The sequence below is a fragment of the Taudactylus pleione genome, unplaced genomic scaffold (assembly GCF_031769625.1).
Source record: "Taudactylus pleione unplaced genomic scaffold, aTauple2 ptg000501l, whole genome shotgun sequence".
Classification (NCBI taxonomy): Eukaryota; Metazoa; Chordata; class Amphibia; order Anura; family Myobatrachidae; genus Taudactylus; species Taudactylus pleione.
The window spans coordinates 650,054-663,922 of NW_028284903.1; the positions used below are offsets into that span (position 1 = coordinate 650,054).

General features: G+C 40.4%; 1 protein-coding gene across 1 annotated transcript in view; it reads left to right on the forward strand.

The window, feature by feature from the left end:
* The window catches only part of TYRO3 (TYRO3 protein tyrosine kinase), a 214,023-nt gene that overhangs the window by 64,336 nt on the left and 135,818 nt on the right, over nucleotides 1-13,869 (forward strand). Inside the window, exons 2-4 of the mRNA XM_088449938.1 lie at nucleotides 5,518-5,713; nucleotides 6,738-6,838; nucleotides 10,006-10,179. Coding sequence (XP_088306064.1) covers nucleotides 5,518-5,713; nucleotides 6,738-6,838; nucleotides 10,006-10,179 — 471 coding nt within the window. The remainder of the gene's footprint in view (nucleotides 1-5,517; nucleotides 5,714-6,737; nucleotides 6,839-10,005; nucleotides 10,180-13,869) is intronic.

Below are 13,869 nucleotides of genomic sequence, written 5' to 3' on the forward strand. Positions count from 1 at the left end.
AGTACACGGTTATCCTGCTATTGCATTGCAATAGATGCAGTTATATTATATTTGCATAGCTAGGTGTGTCTTACATGGTTTTGTCAAATCCGGTGTGGCTAGCGGCCTTCTTCCTTATCCACTTGCAATGTGCACCAGGGGTTGAGTACCCATAAGTCATCCCTCTCCAAAACAGGCGAATTTGAACCTATTAGGTGGCCATATTTGGACATATTTTTTGTCGGCGCACCCTTATTGAAACTTTGGCGGTGTCTATACACCCCCTCCAACTTCTGTCCTCACTTCCTTAGCACAGGCCACTGTAAGCACAAAATGTGGCTAGAGCAAAAGTCACACATTGCGATTTGACACACCTGCGCACGTAAAAAAAAAAAGACAGCATGTGGTGGGGGAAAAATGCTAAAAAGTTGGGCTGGAGCTCTAGTGGTGTTATACAATCTGATTGGCCAGATGCTTACATTTACCAGACATGCTCAGTTGGACACAGTAATATTATGATCAGGTAGATGAAATTGGTTTGGGGTCATAACTCATAAGCATCAATTTCAGGCCGGATTTCTAAAAGAAAAAAAAAAGATCTATAGGAATAATGGCATTGTGTTTTATATTTTGCACTCTCTGTTTTATAATGATGTCGGCAAGTGTGCCATGCCAATTTAAATCGTATTTAATGGCCGTACTGGCTGACAAAAATAAGATAACTAAGCACATCGTGTGCAGCTTTTTCCTACAGACCATGACACATTACAATGAACTTTGTTAAAATTTAAGTTTGAATACTCCAGTTCAACTTCTAAAGCCCAAATAATAAGAGTGAATATGGAAAATGATGTGTTCTATACAAAACAAGAGAAACTGTGCTGTATAATTGGTATTTTGTTAACTATAGAGACAGATGCAGTGACTGTCCTTTAAACCTACAAATTAGGGAGCGGTGACAATGATGTATGATGGCATCCAGTGTTTAATCTCAAATCTGATAACAAGACCAAATCAATGCATTACGCTACAGAGAGATGCGGCTGTGAGCCATCCTGCATCAAAGCCCAAATCTCCATTTTCTTGGGGGGTGGGTGTGAAGATTGCCTCTCTGCTATTACCAGCAAAATTCTAGAATGATATCATTCATTCCACTAAAATCTGTTTAATCCATGACGGCGGCACTCTGCTCATTTTACATTTTATTATTTATTTATTTATTTCTTGCTTTTATTTTGTATGCTATTTATTTACATATTGTCAGTATGGAACCATATTCTCTCTTAGGGCTAGTTTATGGTATCCAGCTGGAGTTCATAGACAATAATGGGAAGGGGGTTTTGAGTCACCACAAAAAAAAAAAAATAATTGAGGAAGTCCGAAATGTAAATCCAGGTCCATCTGCATCTACTAAACCATACTTACAGTATGTGTGTTACGGTTTGAGACAGTAAAGGTGCGTATCCACTACACGAGAGTGGAATGACTGTGCGATTACAACATTGTAATCATGCAGTCGTTCTCCACCCTTTGCAGTGGATAATGTGCCCACACTGAACGATAGGTCGTTCAGTGTAGGCACCCTCCCTCATTCCTGTACATGCACAACCTGTCGATATCGGCAGATTGACCGGCATGTTCAGGCAATGATAGATGTCAAACGACCAGCGGGAGCGCGCATCGCTGGTCGTTTCCGACATTTAACTGCATGATTTAATGAGCGATTGAATGATTACGATGTTGTAATCGTTCAATCGCACATTTTAATTGTCTAGTGGATATGCACCTTAACACAAGTTGGGTGTAATGCTTAAGGAATAAATTCCTGTCAGAGATTGGAAATTTGGTTAATCTCACAGTGGAGTCCACCCATGAATCTTAATCTCTGATTTCAGAGGTAGAGGGGCCTATTTATCAAAGCATCACTGTCAGTGTTGGAACTATTGCCACTGCAGGGGTCTTGACCACTATGGGCCCCGGAGGTAAGGGGGGTCCAGTGATGCCAGGTCACAGAAGATTGGGGGCATCTTCCTAGTATTGCTGGGCCACATAGCAAAATTTCAAGGTAGTTCTGGTAATACCGCATTTTGCACGCGATTCCAGCGCACATTTCCGGCTTCTCAGTGGCGCAGAATGGGGCCTCTAGGGAGATGTATGCGGCTCAAAGCACTTTGGTAGCAAGGTATCGCTTAGTTGTTATGGAGATAAAATCATAAACTGCAGTGGATATAAATATATATTGATAAAGCACCGATATTATCACTGTAGCAACAAGATGTTTCATAAATAGGCCCTGTGTGTTATTAAAGTGCGCTGGAATGGCAGAGTGATAATGACCAGGGTTTTAATAGGAGAAGGGAATTCTTGGCAGAGTGCACAGGAGAGTTTTGTCCTCTGCGATGTCTCATGGCTATTTCATAAGCTTTTTAGACCTTCTTTTGCTTTGTAGATTAAGTAATGAGACTTTACATGTGCTAGGGTGTACTGAGGACACAACTATTAACAATAAAGAACTGGGAATCCTCTCTTTGATCCGAATATGTGTATACAGAACTGGTGACAGCATTGTTGGTCATTCTAAGGCAGACTCTATGCTGCCGTCCTTCCCCTGACAACCAAATTAAATACAGCTCTATCATTTTATATTTGGTTTTCACTGAAAGCATTGATTAATTGTATTGCAGTTCTTGTAGATGTGACGCAAGTGTTGTTAGATCGGACATTAAAGAATGGTCTATTAAATGCATACGTTGCATGGCCCTGTTGTAAGTAGTGCAGACATGCTGAATTCCTTCATAACAACCATTGCAAGCATGCAGTAACGTCTTCACTAATTACAATAGAAACTTAGAACATGTAGTTAATATGTATTGAATGATCTGCAGTATATGATTGCAATGCACATAAGAAGTATACTTACAAGAGACAATACACATTTTAGTCCTGTTTCATTGATGGATGGTTGCCTTTATGTGGTTTTTCAGATATATCCATATTTTAACATCTCTAAAGGAAGCGGTGTCAGTGCACTATTAGTGTTCACAAGACTAGCTAAACCTGTAACCAATCAGAAAATTGCAATGTTCACAAGGCTAGCCAAACCTGTGGTCAATCAGAGCAATACAATGTTCCAAAGGCTAGCCAAATCTGTGGACAATAAGAGCATTAGAATGTTCAGAAAAACCTGGGAAGAATCAGGAAGTTAGAATGTTCATAAGATTAGCCAAACCTGTGGTCACTCAGCGTATTAGGATGTTTACAAGTCTAGTCAAAGCTGTGGACAATCAGAGCAATTACATTGTTCACAAGGTTAGCCAAACATGTGGACAGTCAGAATGTTCACATGGTTATCCAAACGTGGTCAGAGTAATTAGAATGTTCACAAAGCTAGCCAAACGTGGTCAATCAAAGCATTAGAATGTTCTCATGGGTAGCCAAACTTGTGGTCAATCAGAGCAATTAGAATGTTCACAAGGCTAGCCAAACATGTGGTCAATCAGAGCATTACAATGTTTACATGGTTAGCCAAACGTGGCCAATCAGAGCATTAGTTAGAATATTCTCATGGTTCGCCAACCCTGTGGTCATTCAGAGCAATTACAACGTTCACAAGTCAAGTCAAACCTGTGGTCAATCGGTGCAATTAGAATGTTCACAAGGTTAGCCAACCCTGTGATCATTCTGAGCAATTACAGCTTTCATAAAGCAAGCTAAGCCTGTAGGTAAATCTGAGCACTGGAATGGTCATAAGGCTACAAACCTATAACAATAGAAAACTTACTTAAAATGAAACAGTACCAATATCTGTAGCCTATGTATCTATTTGATTTTCGATACAGTGCCTCTCTTACTTTTTATTAGAGTACATTTTGCATACTAAAGAATATCACCTCTGATGTCTTATTTCTTGTGACTGCACTTAGCTTGTTTTATTTCCTTTCTCTCCAGTTTGTCTTAGTGATGTCTCTCTGGCTTTTGTGTGAGTGACGTCATTGTTGTTGCTTGCAAAATGCTTTGACAGATGTGATAGGCCAAAAATATACAGTGACTAATGAAATCCTCTGTATCCCACCACCTACTTTCACCAGTAATGACAGTCTTCTAGAGAACCGAAGGGGGGGGGAGACTGTTGGTAACACTGCAACATGCAAAAATTCGGGATTAGGATTCTCTATATTTTGTTTTTCTCTTTTTTACATTGGATGTGTTTGCAAAACCATTTTTAAAGTATAATTAAAGATTACTTAAAGGACTGTGAACATAATAACATAAAATATGATTGGGGTAATTTCTGTTCAGTTTTTTTTTTCGATCATATTAAAGAGCACTGTATGCAGCTTTTCGTTGTCTAAAATGGCTCATAATGCAGAAAAATAACTTGCACTTGGCATTAGTTACAGCAGAAGTGTCCTGTGCGTGGTAAAATTAATCACTGTTTTGGTCTAAAGTTATCTAAGGGGAATTCAATAATTTTTTTTACAGCCGTAGCTCATATGTAAACAGACAGAAGCTACAGTATGTGCCACTGAGTCCTGCAGGCGCCCATTACTTATTGCAGATGTCTGCTCTCACCCACCTGAGAGACGAGCAGAACTCTGACCAAAGTCAGGCCTTAACCTTATCACGCATGGCTTTTGGGTCTCTTTGGACAGGCTGATCCCATGCATTTTGGGTGCGACATTCACGATGAGTGATGGACGCCTATGGCGTTTTCACCCAGCGCCACAAACAATTAAAAAGCTCTTGTCCCTTAAGTTGGGAGCTGTGGCTGTGACAAAGCAATTGAGTTCTCCTCTAATAGGGTAAACGTGTAGCTTATAGTGCACGGATGCAATATGGTAGGACACAAAGGCAGGACAAAATTGCAAAGATCTAGGCTGAGTGATAGGTCTGTCTGACAGCTTTACATTGTTGTCCTATCACATTCAGGTTTGCTGCTTCCCTAACACACACACGAGTGGTTGTTGTTGACCAACCACATTTATTGTCCTGTCTGGTGAATCTGAACAGACTGTTCTGAACATTTGTTTTGTGGAGTCACACAAACTGTACAGTGTCTGGTAAACCCAACCAACAGTTATCCTGTACCTGCATGTCCGGTATATGTTCATAATCATAGGCATGTGCAGAAGCCAGCACAGGGGGTGCCTCAAAGAGGACTCTGGACATTCAGAATGTTGACAATGACAAAGTATTGACATTGTGAATGTTGACAGCCTATTTTCTTCTCAGGTTAGGTTTAGCATTAGGCATACTTACCTCACAACACAAATCCACATGGCTAACTGTCGACATTCTGACAATGTCAACATTGTAAATGTCGATATTTGACATGTCGACTTCCCGTTCAAATCGACATTCTGAATGTCTACATTTTGTACCACACCCGCATTGTCAGCACAAAACCAGCTTATAGTCCTTTTTAGAATTTTATTTGGTGTTTTTGTTATATTGTTTTTGTTTTATATTTTAGACATGTAAGTACATTACATACAGCCAACCTAACTAGCTTTCATCTGTTTCATGTCATTGTTACAGGAAAGGCTACTGGACTGTCATTTACAGGTCATGGGTACAACCTGACCGTATCTCAAGGTCATGAAGCAAAGCTGAACTGCAGTTTACTGGGCATAGAGGAGCCAGAAATCCAGTGGATGAAGGATGGAGTTCCGTTACAGAGCGCCGACCAGATGTACATTCCAGAGGATGAAGATCATTGGATCAGCTTCCTCAGGTACTGTATTTGGTCCAGGCTGGTGCTCAAAATCATGGATCTGTGTATTCCTAACAGGCATAAGGAGTGTGTACTAACATTTCCTTTATCTAGAGCCTCAGTTACCCATACTAAGATAAGTATGCAGCTGTCCCATATGGCATGCACAAGGTGATATTCTCAGGACAGATAGAAATATATCAGAGGCGAAATTGTACTAGACAGGTTTATGCAATACTTTTATATCCACGGAGGTCTCAGGAGTTTATAAATACATTCGCTATGACTGATGATGTTTAATAATTTTCTAAGATGGATTAAGAAAAAGCTAAACGTCCAAACTAACCTAAAGTTCACGATCGTCTAATCATGTTAGCTTCACGCTTAGATCCCATAGCATTACATGGCTCTTCAGTAAAATAACTTGGGGATATAAACTAGTCAGCCTTAAAAATAAACTATATTCCAGTCTTGTTGTATTTATAGACAGGATTCCAGATCAGCAAAACATTATTGCAGGAATTCTATTGGTTGTGAAGATTACTGTGTTGGGATCTCGTGTGGCATTTTTCTTTTATAACAACGAAAAAAGTTCCAGACTCTTGATGGACTTCCCAGCTGTGGTGTTTCTCAGAAGACCCATATGTCTCACAATTTGGCTAAATCCGGTTGACCTCAATGCTAAGCAACCAGATCTCTCTTCAGTTTAATCTACTGCATCATGGGTGATCTAATGAAAGTAGACACCCCACAAATGAAATGTCAGCTTTTATTAGAACAACCACTGTGGATCTCCCCTGTTATAGAGAGACTTTAGAAGTGGCAAAGTTGGTCGTCTCATATTCTGGCTGCGGATACACTACTAGATGAGGTGCCTGGTTTTAGGGAAGGGATCCCCGCCTAGGTTCTAATATATAAAAGAAAGAAAAGGGATTTAGATAATGTATAGTGGAGAACCACTTTTAAATGACTCGTAGAGCAGTACTGATATGTTGTGTAGAAATTTGGGTACACAAACGTCTAATTTACACAAATGTATCTTCAGTTTGAAAAATGTGGAGCGTCCTGATGCTGGAACATACTGGTGTGAGGCAGAGTACGGTGGATTGAAGGCGGTGTCAGATAGCATCTGGATCGTGGTGGAAGGTAGGCATCTCCCGTGAGAATTTGTGAATCTATATGACAATGAGGGATATAATAATAAAAATCATTGTGCAAAATCGGTTTATTCGCAATTTTCAGGATCACCTTATTTGTGGTAAAATTTTACATTTATTTGTTCAAAATAAACAATTTATTTCAAATGTTTTCATCTTCTGTTCATTCAGTGATTGCATATAGCAGAGACTATATCATTATCTTCTCTGTAAGTTGTGATTCTGCTATGCGTTCTCTTTCTGTATTATTGATGGAATGTCGATGACGACTTCCTTTGTTAGAGTAGGGTTTTCCCTTCTATTTCCCAAGCTTCCCTATGTTTAGTTAAAGTAACTGAAGTAACAGCTTTGATTTGAGTGGGTGCAACACCTGATGTACAGGATGGAATAGATGAAGAATGGCAGAAATTGGTTTCACAGTTTACGGCAGCATGAGGTGAAAGTGAGGTTACGCTGTGTGTTCCAGGCGTGAGCCGGATTATCCTCTGTTGCTTTTTAGCTGACTGCAGAGAATGACAATGTTCTGTTTTTAGAAAACTGGAATTTCCAGAACTTCAGCAATACCAGACCTGGTTGAAAATAATGAGTGCAGTGATCTATCAGGCTATAATTTGCCTTCCAGGGCAGGGCATTCTCCAAGAATATATTGGTCATAAGTTAAACATATATACCAGGCCTTGCATGAACTTTCTGCCAACTTCCAAACATCCAATTAAAAAAAAAAAAATACAGTACATGACACCCTTTAACGTCCAATCTTCCATGTCACCCACACTTTTCAGTGCAATCTCTCTGCACATATCACTATACTGTCTCCATTTATATTACCACTCCTTGCTGCTACTGTTTCACTTTATTCCCAGCCTTCCTTCTCCAAGCACACTGTTTCTTGGACTTTGGCCTTCTATTACAGCTATCATGTACTACCAGGAGCTGTAAAGATAAGGCAAGTGCTTATTAATGTGGTATGATCTGTTTCATCAGCAGCTGAATTGGGATCCTGATGTCTAATTGTGTAGCAACAGGACCACCCTAATGACATACCTACCTTCATTAGTTACTGGGCTCGGGGCCAGGACCTCTTGTTAAAGGCTTGGTTGAAACTCTTGTCTTCACATCTTGTTGTAGAGGTTTGGTTTTGTGTAGACCAGTGTTTCACAAACTTTGCTATTAAAGTCCAGGTTTTATGGATATTCATGCTAATTAAGTCACCTGTGCTCAAGCATGGATATCCTTAAAACCTGGACTGTACTGGTGGAGTTTGGGAAGCTCTGGAGTAGGCTCTGGCTAACGTTATTTGGCACAATATCACCATTTTAATATTGTATTGCAGAATTTGTATTTAGAAGAAAAGCGGTGTATTCAATGCAGATAGTATTTTTGTAGGACTAAAGGCTGGGAGGCCTAGTATACCAAAAGCTTTGTATAGGTTATCTATGTATATTACAAACCACTGTACCACCTACTACTCATAGGGTACAGATGTGTAAAATATGTGTCATTGTTCAGTGTACATTTAGGTGAATGATACCTGCAGGCAGTGTCGGACTGGGGCATGAAGGGCTCACAGGGGATTGTAAGGGCCATAGTGTGGAATAGTACCGTGGGTTCAGAATGGCCGTCTCCAATGCCGAGGTGAGCAAGTCCATGCCCTATCAGTTTAAGGGGGGAATGTACTAAAGTGCAAAATGCAGTAAATCCCCTGAAAATGCAGTTTTTGGGGCTTTAGTGCATTTTCCATATGTACAAAGCACCAGAATGCATCGTCCCGGTGGGTAACGCCATCTTCAGACCTCCGCTGCCCATGCAACCAACTGTGTGTGTATGTATATAGGGCATCGTTTCTAATATCCTTGAAGATCAACACCAGCTCCCTGTTGTCTTGCGGGGCCAGAGCTTAGTCTCTGCATGAGGAAGTGGACTGTAGGAGGGAAGGGGGGGCTGCTGCCTGCACCCATCACCAGACGAAGGAGTCACAGTGACTGGGGCAGTCATGCTCTGACAGTAAGTGACCCAGAGCATGAACGGCAGCGCGCCCTCCCCTCACTCGCGACCTAAGTCCCGCCCTCTCACTCAAAGAAGCATGGCCACAACACACTAGGGCCCACCGGGGTATTACCCAGTTCCCCGGTAGCCTAGTCCAAGCCTGCCTGTAGGGCACACAATGGCCCAAGTTTTGTCATTTGTAAATTGTGGTCTTTTCAATGTCAGTTTTACAGTTAAGGGCCATATCCAATTAGCAGCTGTAAATTACCGCAGCTGATTAGCTCGCTCGGGGCTCGCTCGTGGCTATTCACTTAGCCCCGAAGTTGGCCTGACAACAGCACTTATCAGGGCTTTTTTTTCGGGGCCTGATGTGTCCCGAAATATAATCCACGATAAGTGCCGATTTTTCGCCCAAAAAAGGGTGAGAGCACATAGGTCCGCGAGCTTATCGCGGCTCCTATGTGTTAACAGGCGTATTATCCTATTATTTTGCCCGAAATAATAGGATAGGGAGAAAGAAAATTTTGGCAAAAATCGGGGATAATCGGCAAAAAATATAATTTTTTGCCCATCGCGGGCATCAATTAGCGCCCGAACAGTGTTCGGGGCTAATTGGATATGGCCCTATATATCAAAATGAACCAGGTTTGCTATGTTTAAAACGTGATGATAAAAGGAATAATTATTCTTGGATACAATAAAGAACTTAGTGGAAGATCTATCAAAACTGGGAGAGAGAAAGTGGAGAGAGAGAAAGTACCAACCAATCAACTCCTAACTGTTTTGTTACAGGCTTTGTTTGAATAATAACAGGAGCTGATTGGCTAGTACTTTCTCTCTCCAAGGTTCAATACACCTCCTCTTCTATTCCGATTTTTGTGTAGACAAGTGCTCCCGGTTTTTAAAAGCACATATTAATGCAAGTTTCTAAATACTATTGGTGAATATTTAACAACCTCACTCTGATTTTAAACACTTGAAATCAAGGCTGTAAAATGTTTTTTTTTAAAACATTTGTGTATTCCACATTGAACAAAATAATTGTTTTTTTTTAATTTTTTTGTTTGTTTGTTTACAAACACCACTAATCTAAATATAGCCCACCGTTACTTAGAAATAATACCAAAAATCAGCTAATTTACGTAACTTATTTTTGTCTCTGGTACCCAGGTATCCCGTATTTCACCATGGAGCCGAAGGACATGGCTGTGTTACCAAACACCCCTTTTAATATTTCTTGCACGGCTGTTGGACCACCAGAGCCTCTGACTATTATTTGGTGGATGGGAGATTCCCCTTTTCTCAGGAAACCCGAGAATTCCCCATCTGTTCTGCCTGTGCCAGGTGAGTTCTTGATCTATCAGCAATCCTTGTATTTTTATTGTTGACCTATGGAAAAAAATTGTGGTATAAACTGTTGTAATTTTATTTTCCCGTTTATATAACGCTGCAACTTGTGCAGCACGAATATTTGTCATATACATAAGACACATTTAAAATAAGTATTTCAGCATGTGTTGAAAATAACTTTACATACAGGTGCTTGTGATTTATTTGGGGTTCTGTGGAATATACTTGTGATGTTCTGCATATGATAAACTTGCCGTTTATTATTAATATAAGGGAGAAGGGGAAGGCCTGGGTTCTTCTAGTACGATTTGATTCAGTGTTTGTTTACATTTTTAGGGGTACCCAAAATAAGTCTGGATAATAGAGAATAGAAAGTCAGCCATACTGTATATTTAGTTTTCTGTAACATTGTGTACATCTTTATGCGGTTCTTTTCTTCCTGACTTATCTCCAAAATAAATTTAAAGGCTATATGATAAACCACGTGTAATTGCTCAAAGACAACGTACCATTGGTACAGAATTGTGTAGCATTTTTAGTTCAGGGGTCCATCGGCTTTTTATAAACAATAGTATCTAGATATTCTCTTTTAAAGTACAATATAACCTTTAATAACCACATTCTAGGTTAGGCCCTCCAGGATACGTATAGGTTTGTTGGGATGCAAGGTAGGCTGTTTGAATTGAGTACAATGTGGGGTGAAGGGTAGGGGTGAAATGGGGAAGAAGGGGATGATTGGAATAAACATGAGAAAAAACTGGGTGTTTATATAACATTTGTAACAGTTTCTACATAATGACATAATAAGCCTAAAAGTTAAATTTTGTAGTCCTAACTAAAGATTTTGTTTTGAACTTGTTTAAAAATTGTTGCAAGTATGTGTATGAATGATGTAAGTAGCTGTGTTAAGTTCATATATGTAGGAGTCAGTCCTATTAGGGGCGAGTGACCAAAGCTCAGTTAAAACTCGAGAATTAATAAAGATACGTTAAAATAAAGAACACCATTGGTTTTTCTTATGAAATTCTGCATCTGTTTGACATGTTACATGACTACCTTCCTATTTAAAAAATGAGTTGCATCCAAGATGGCTGACTTCAGGATGGCCGCCATACTGATGACACACCTTTAAAAAGTTTTTCCCCACTCCCATATCATATGTGTAGACACTGGATTAATATTTCCTTACTCATTTCCTTTTTATAAGAGTGTTGAGATTGTCTTAATATCTGGAGAACGAAGCACAGGTGCTATTGGCAAATTTAAAAAAACGGGATTATCTGCAGATAAACCAAAAACTAGACGACCAAGAACTGTTACAGATGAAGCAACCACAACTGCTGTGCTTGACATCATTTTTCAAAGAGCCCACAACGCAGCACTCTTCGTCTGTCTGGTGAATGTGTGGTTAGTAGTATGGCCATTTTGAGAATTCCTCATCTGTACAGTTTTTGGTCGTCCGCATTTTGGTTTATCTGCAACTGATCCGGGTTCTTTAAATTTGGCAAGGAGTTTGGCAAATGTACTGTGGGTAATGGGTGGCCTATTTGGGTGATGTTGGTTGAAATAGTTTGCAATAGCACGAGTGCTTCATTCTCCAGATATCAAGACAATCTCGACAATCTCAACACGTTCTATTTGTTAGTGCCATTGTCATTAATGTCACTATCTGCAAAACTCAGTTAAAACTCTAGATTGAATAAAGATATGTTAAAATGAAGACCACCATTATTGATATGTCACATGACTACCTTCCAATTTAAGAGAGTCTCATCCAAGATGGCTGACTTCAAGATGGCCGCCATACTGGTAACATACCTTAAAAAGTATTCCCCCACTCCCATATTATATTTGTAAGACACTGGAATAATATTTCCTTACTCATTTCTTGTTTATAATGGCGTTTCCACACTTATGGACTTGGCTGTATATATAACTGCACTTACTTACGCCGTGAGCCAAATTGCAGCTAATTGGAGCACCCCTTAGTGTTCCGTTTAGTGGCTGTTAAAGGAACCAGTGAGGGGAGATTGGTCCACAATAAAGCATTCCTGTCACACTCATACTGTTCTTCATTGTTCCCGGGTGTTTTCCCTTATTTAACCCGCCTGCGTGATCCTACACTCTCGACACTACACATCGTACATTCACAACTGCTATGTCCAGGGCAGTACCAAGGTTGTAGGCGCCCCAGGGCAACTAACTTGTCGGGGCCCCACCAATAACATTGTCAATATTATATGCTGGAGATGTTATTAAAAAGTATACTGTGTAAATACTCCCAGCACCACAAATGTGTTGAGCACACTTTAGTTCTCCAGTTCATGTTATGCCACACAGATTCCCCAGTACACATATGCCTCAGTGTGCCCCACACTGGTGATGTAGCCATGTGTGGGGGCCCTTGGGCAACCTCCCTGTTGTTAAACCAACACTAGCTCTGTCAAATACGGAGTAGTCCCTTTTACCAGCAATGACAAACCTATTTGCAACCTGCTTTCTTTTAATCCATTGCTCTCAGCTACTCTGCATTATACAGTCCTATAGTTTAGTAGTTTGATCTCAGAGCCTGAGGGGGTCCTTTATACTCCCATTCTTTCACTCTTTAGTAATTGAATGAAAGGCAATGGTGTCATTCCTACGATTGCAATCTAGTATATTAATGTCATGCTTCAAATGTTAGAACACAGCACAACCTCTTTCTTTTGTGGTAACTTGCTGTCACTGCAGCAGGCTGTATTGGTAACAGTCCAGACACACAGACTGCATGGAAAACTCATCAGAAACACGTCACGTAACTGAAGCACATTTTACTTTTATGCTTTATTACCCAGGTATGTGCATGTGTTTCATCAACCCCTGAGTCTTTGCAATTCCTACTTCACTTCATGTAACTCCTGGGCTGCACTCTAGCTGAGACTTGTTTAGGGTGGCAAGTGAGGCCGTTCACACAATTTTGGAATTTGGATGAAATCCATTGTTCAGCTCCAATGAACATATAGGACAGTAGCTCAGAATGAATTGTGTTGTACAGGTTGTTTGTGTGTGTCTCTGCGATTAACATTCTGCTAAATAAACATTTTGGAATATATTTTAGATACGCTGCAGTCATTGTTTGTTTGCTTTGCATGTTGAGCTCTTATGTAATCTGAAGTTATACATGGCAGTTGGCAGTAGTGGGCATCGTACAAGATTTTCATAGTATCTCCTCATTAACTCCCAAGCATTTCATTCCGCCTTGCCTGTTGTGTATTACAGACCACCACCGTCTTCTGTCCACTTGGCCTTTTTTTTCTGGACAACACCTTCACCTGTCCCTCTTGATCTCTGCTCTTGCCTTTTCCCTGACCACGGCCTACCAACTGCCACCACCTGGTGGCATCAATGCGGGCAGTGGTACAGAGTGTTATTTAAGAGATCTACAGAACTGTACAACATGTGGGAAGGGTGTGGAAGTAAAAGATGTCCATATATGGTTTGCTGAAAATATTGAACAAAATCTCCTTCCACACTTTAACACTTTTCACCATGGGGCTCGATCCACTTAGCTGCGATGATCTCGCAAGCTCAAGTCATCTTGGTAATGGCCTCACTTTACGGCAGCCCGTATTAGCTGAAATTTGTTCGGAGCCCCATTGGGCTCCGAGCAAAATTCAGCGAATTCTCGCTCGGAGCGGGCCGTGA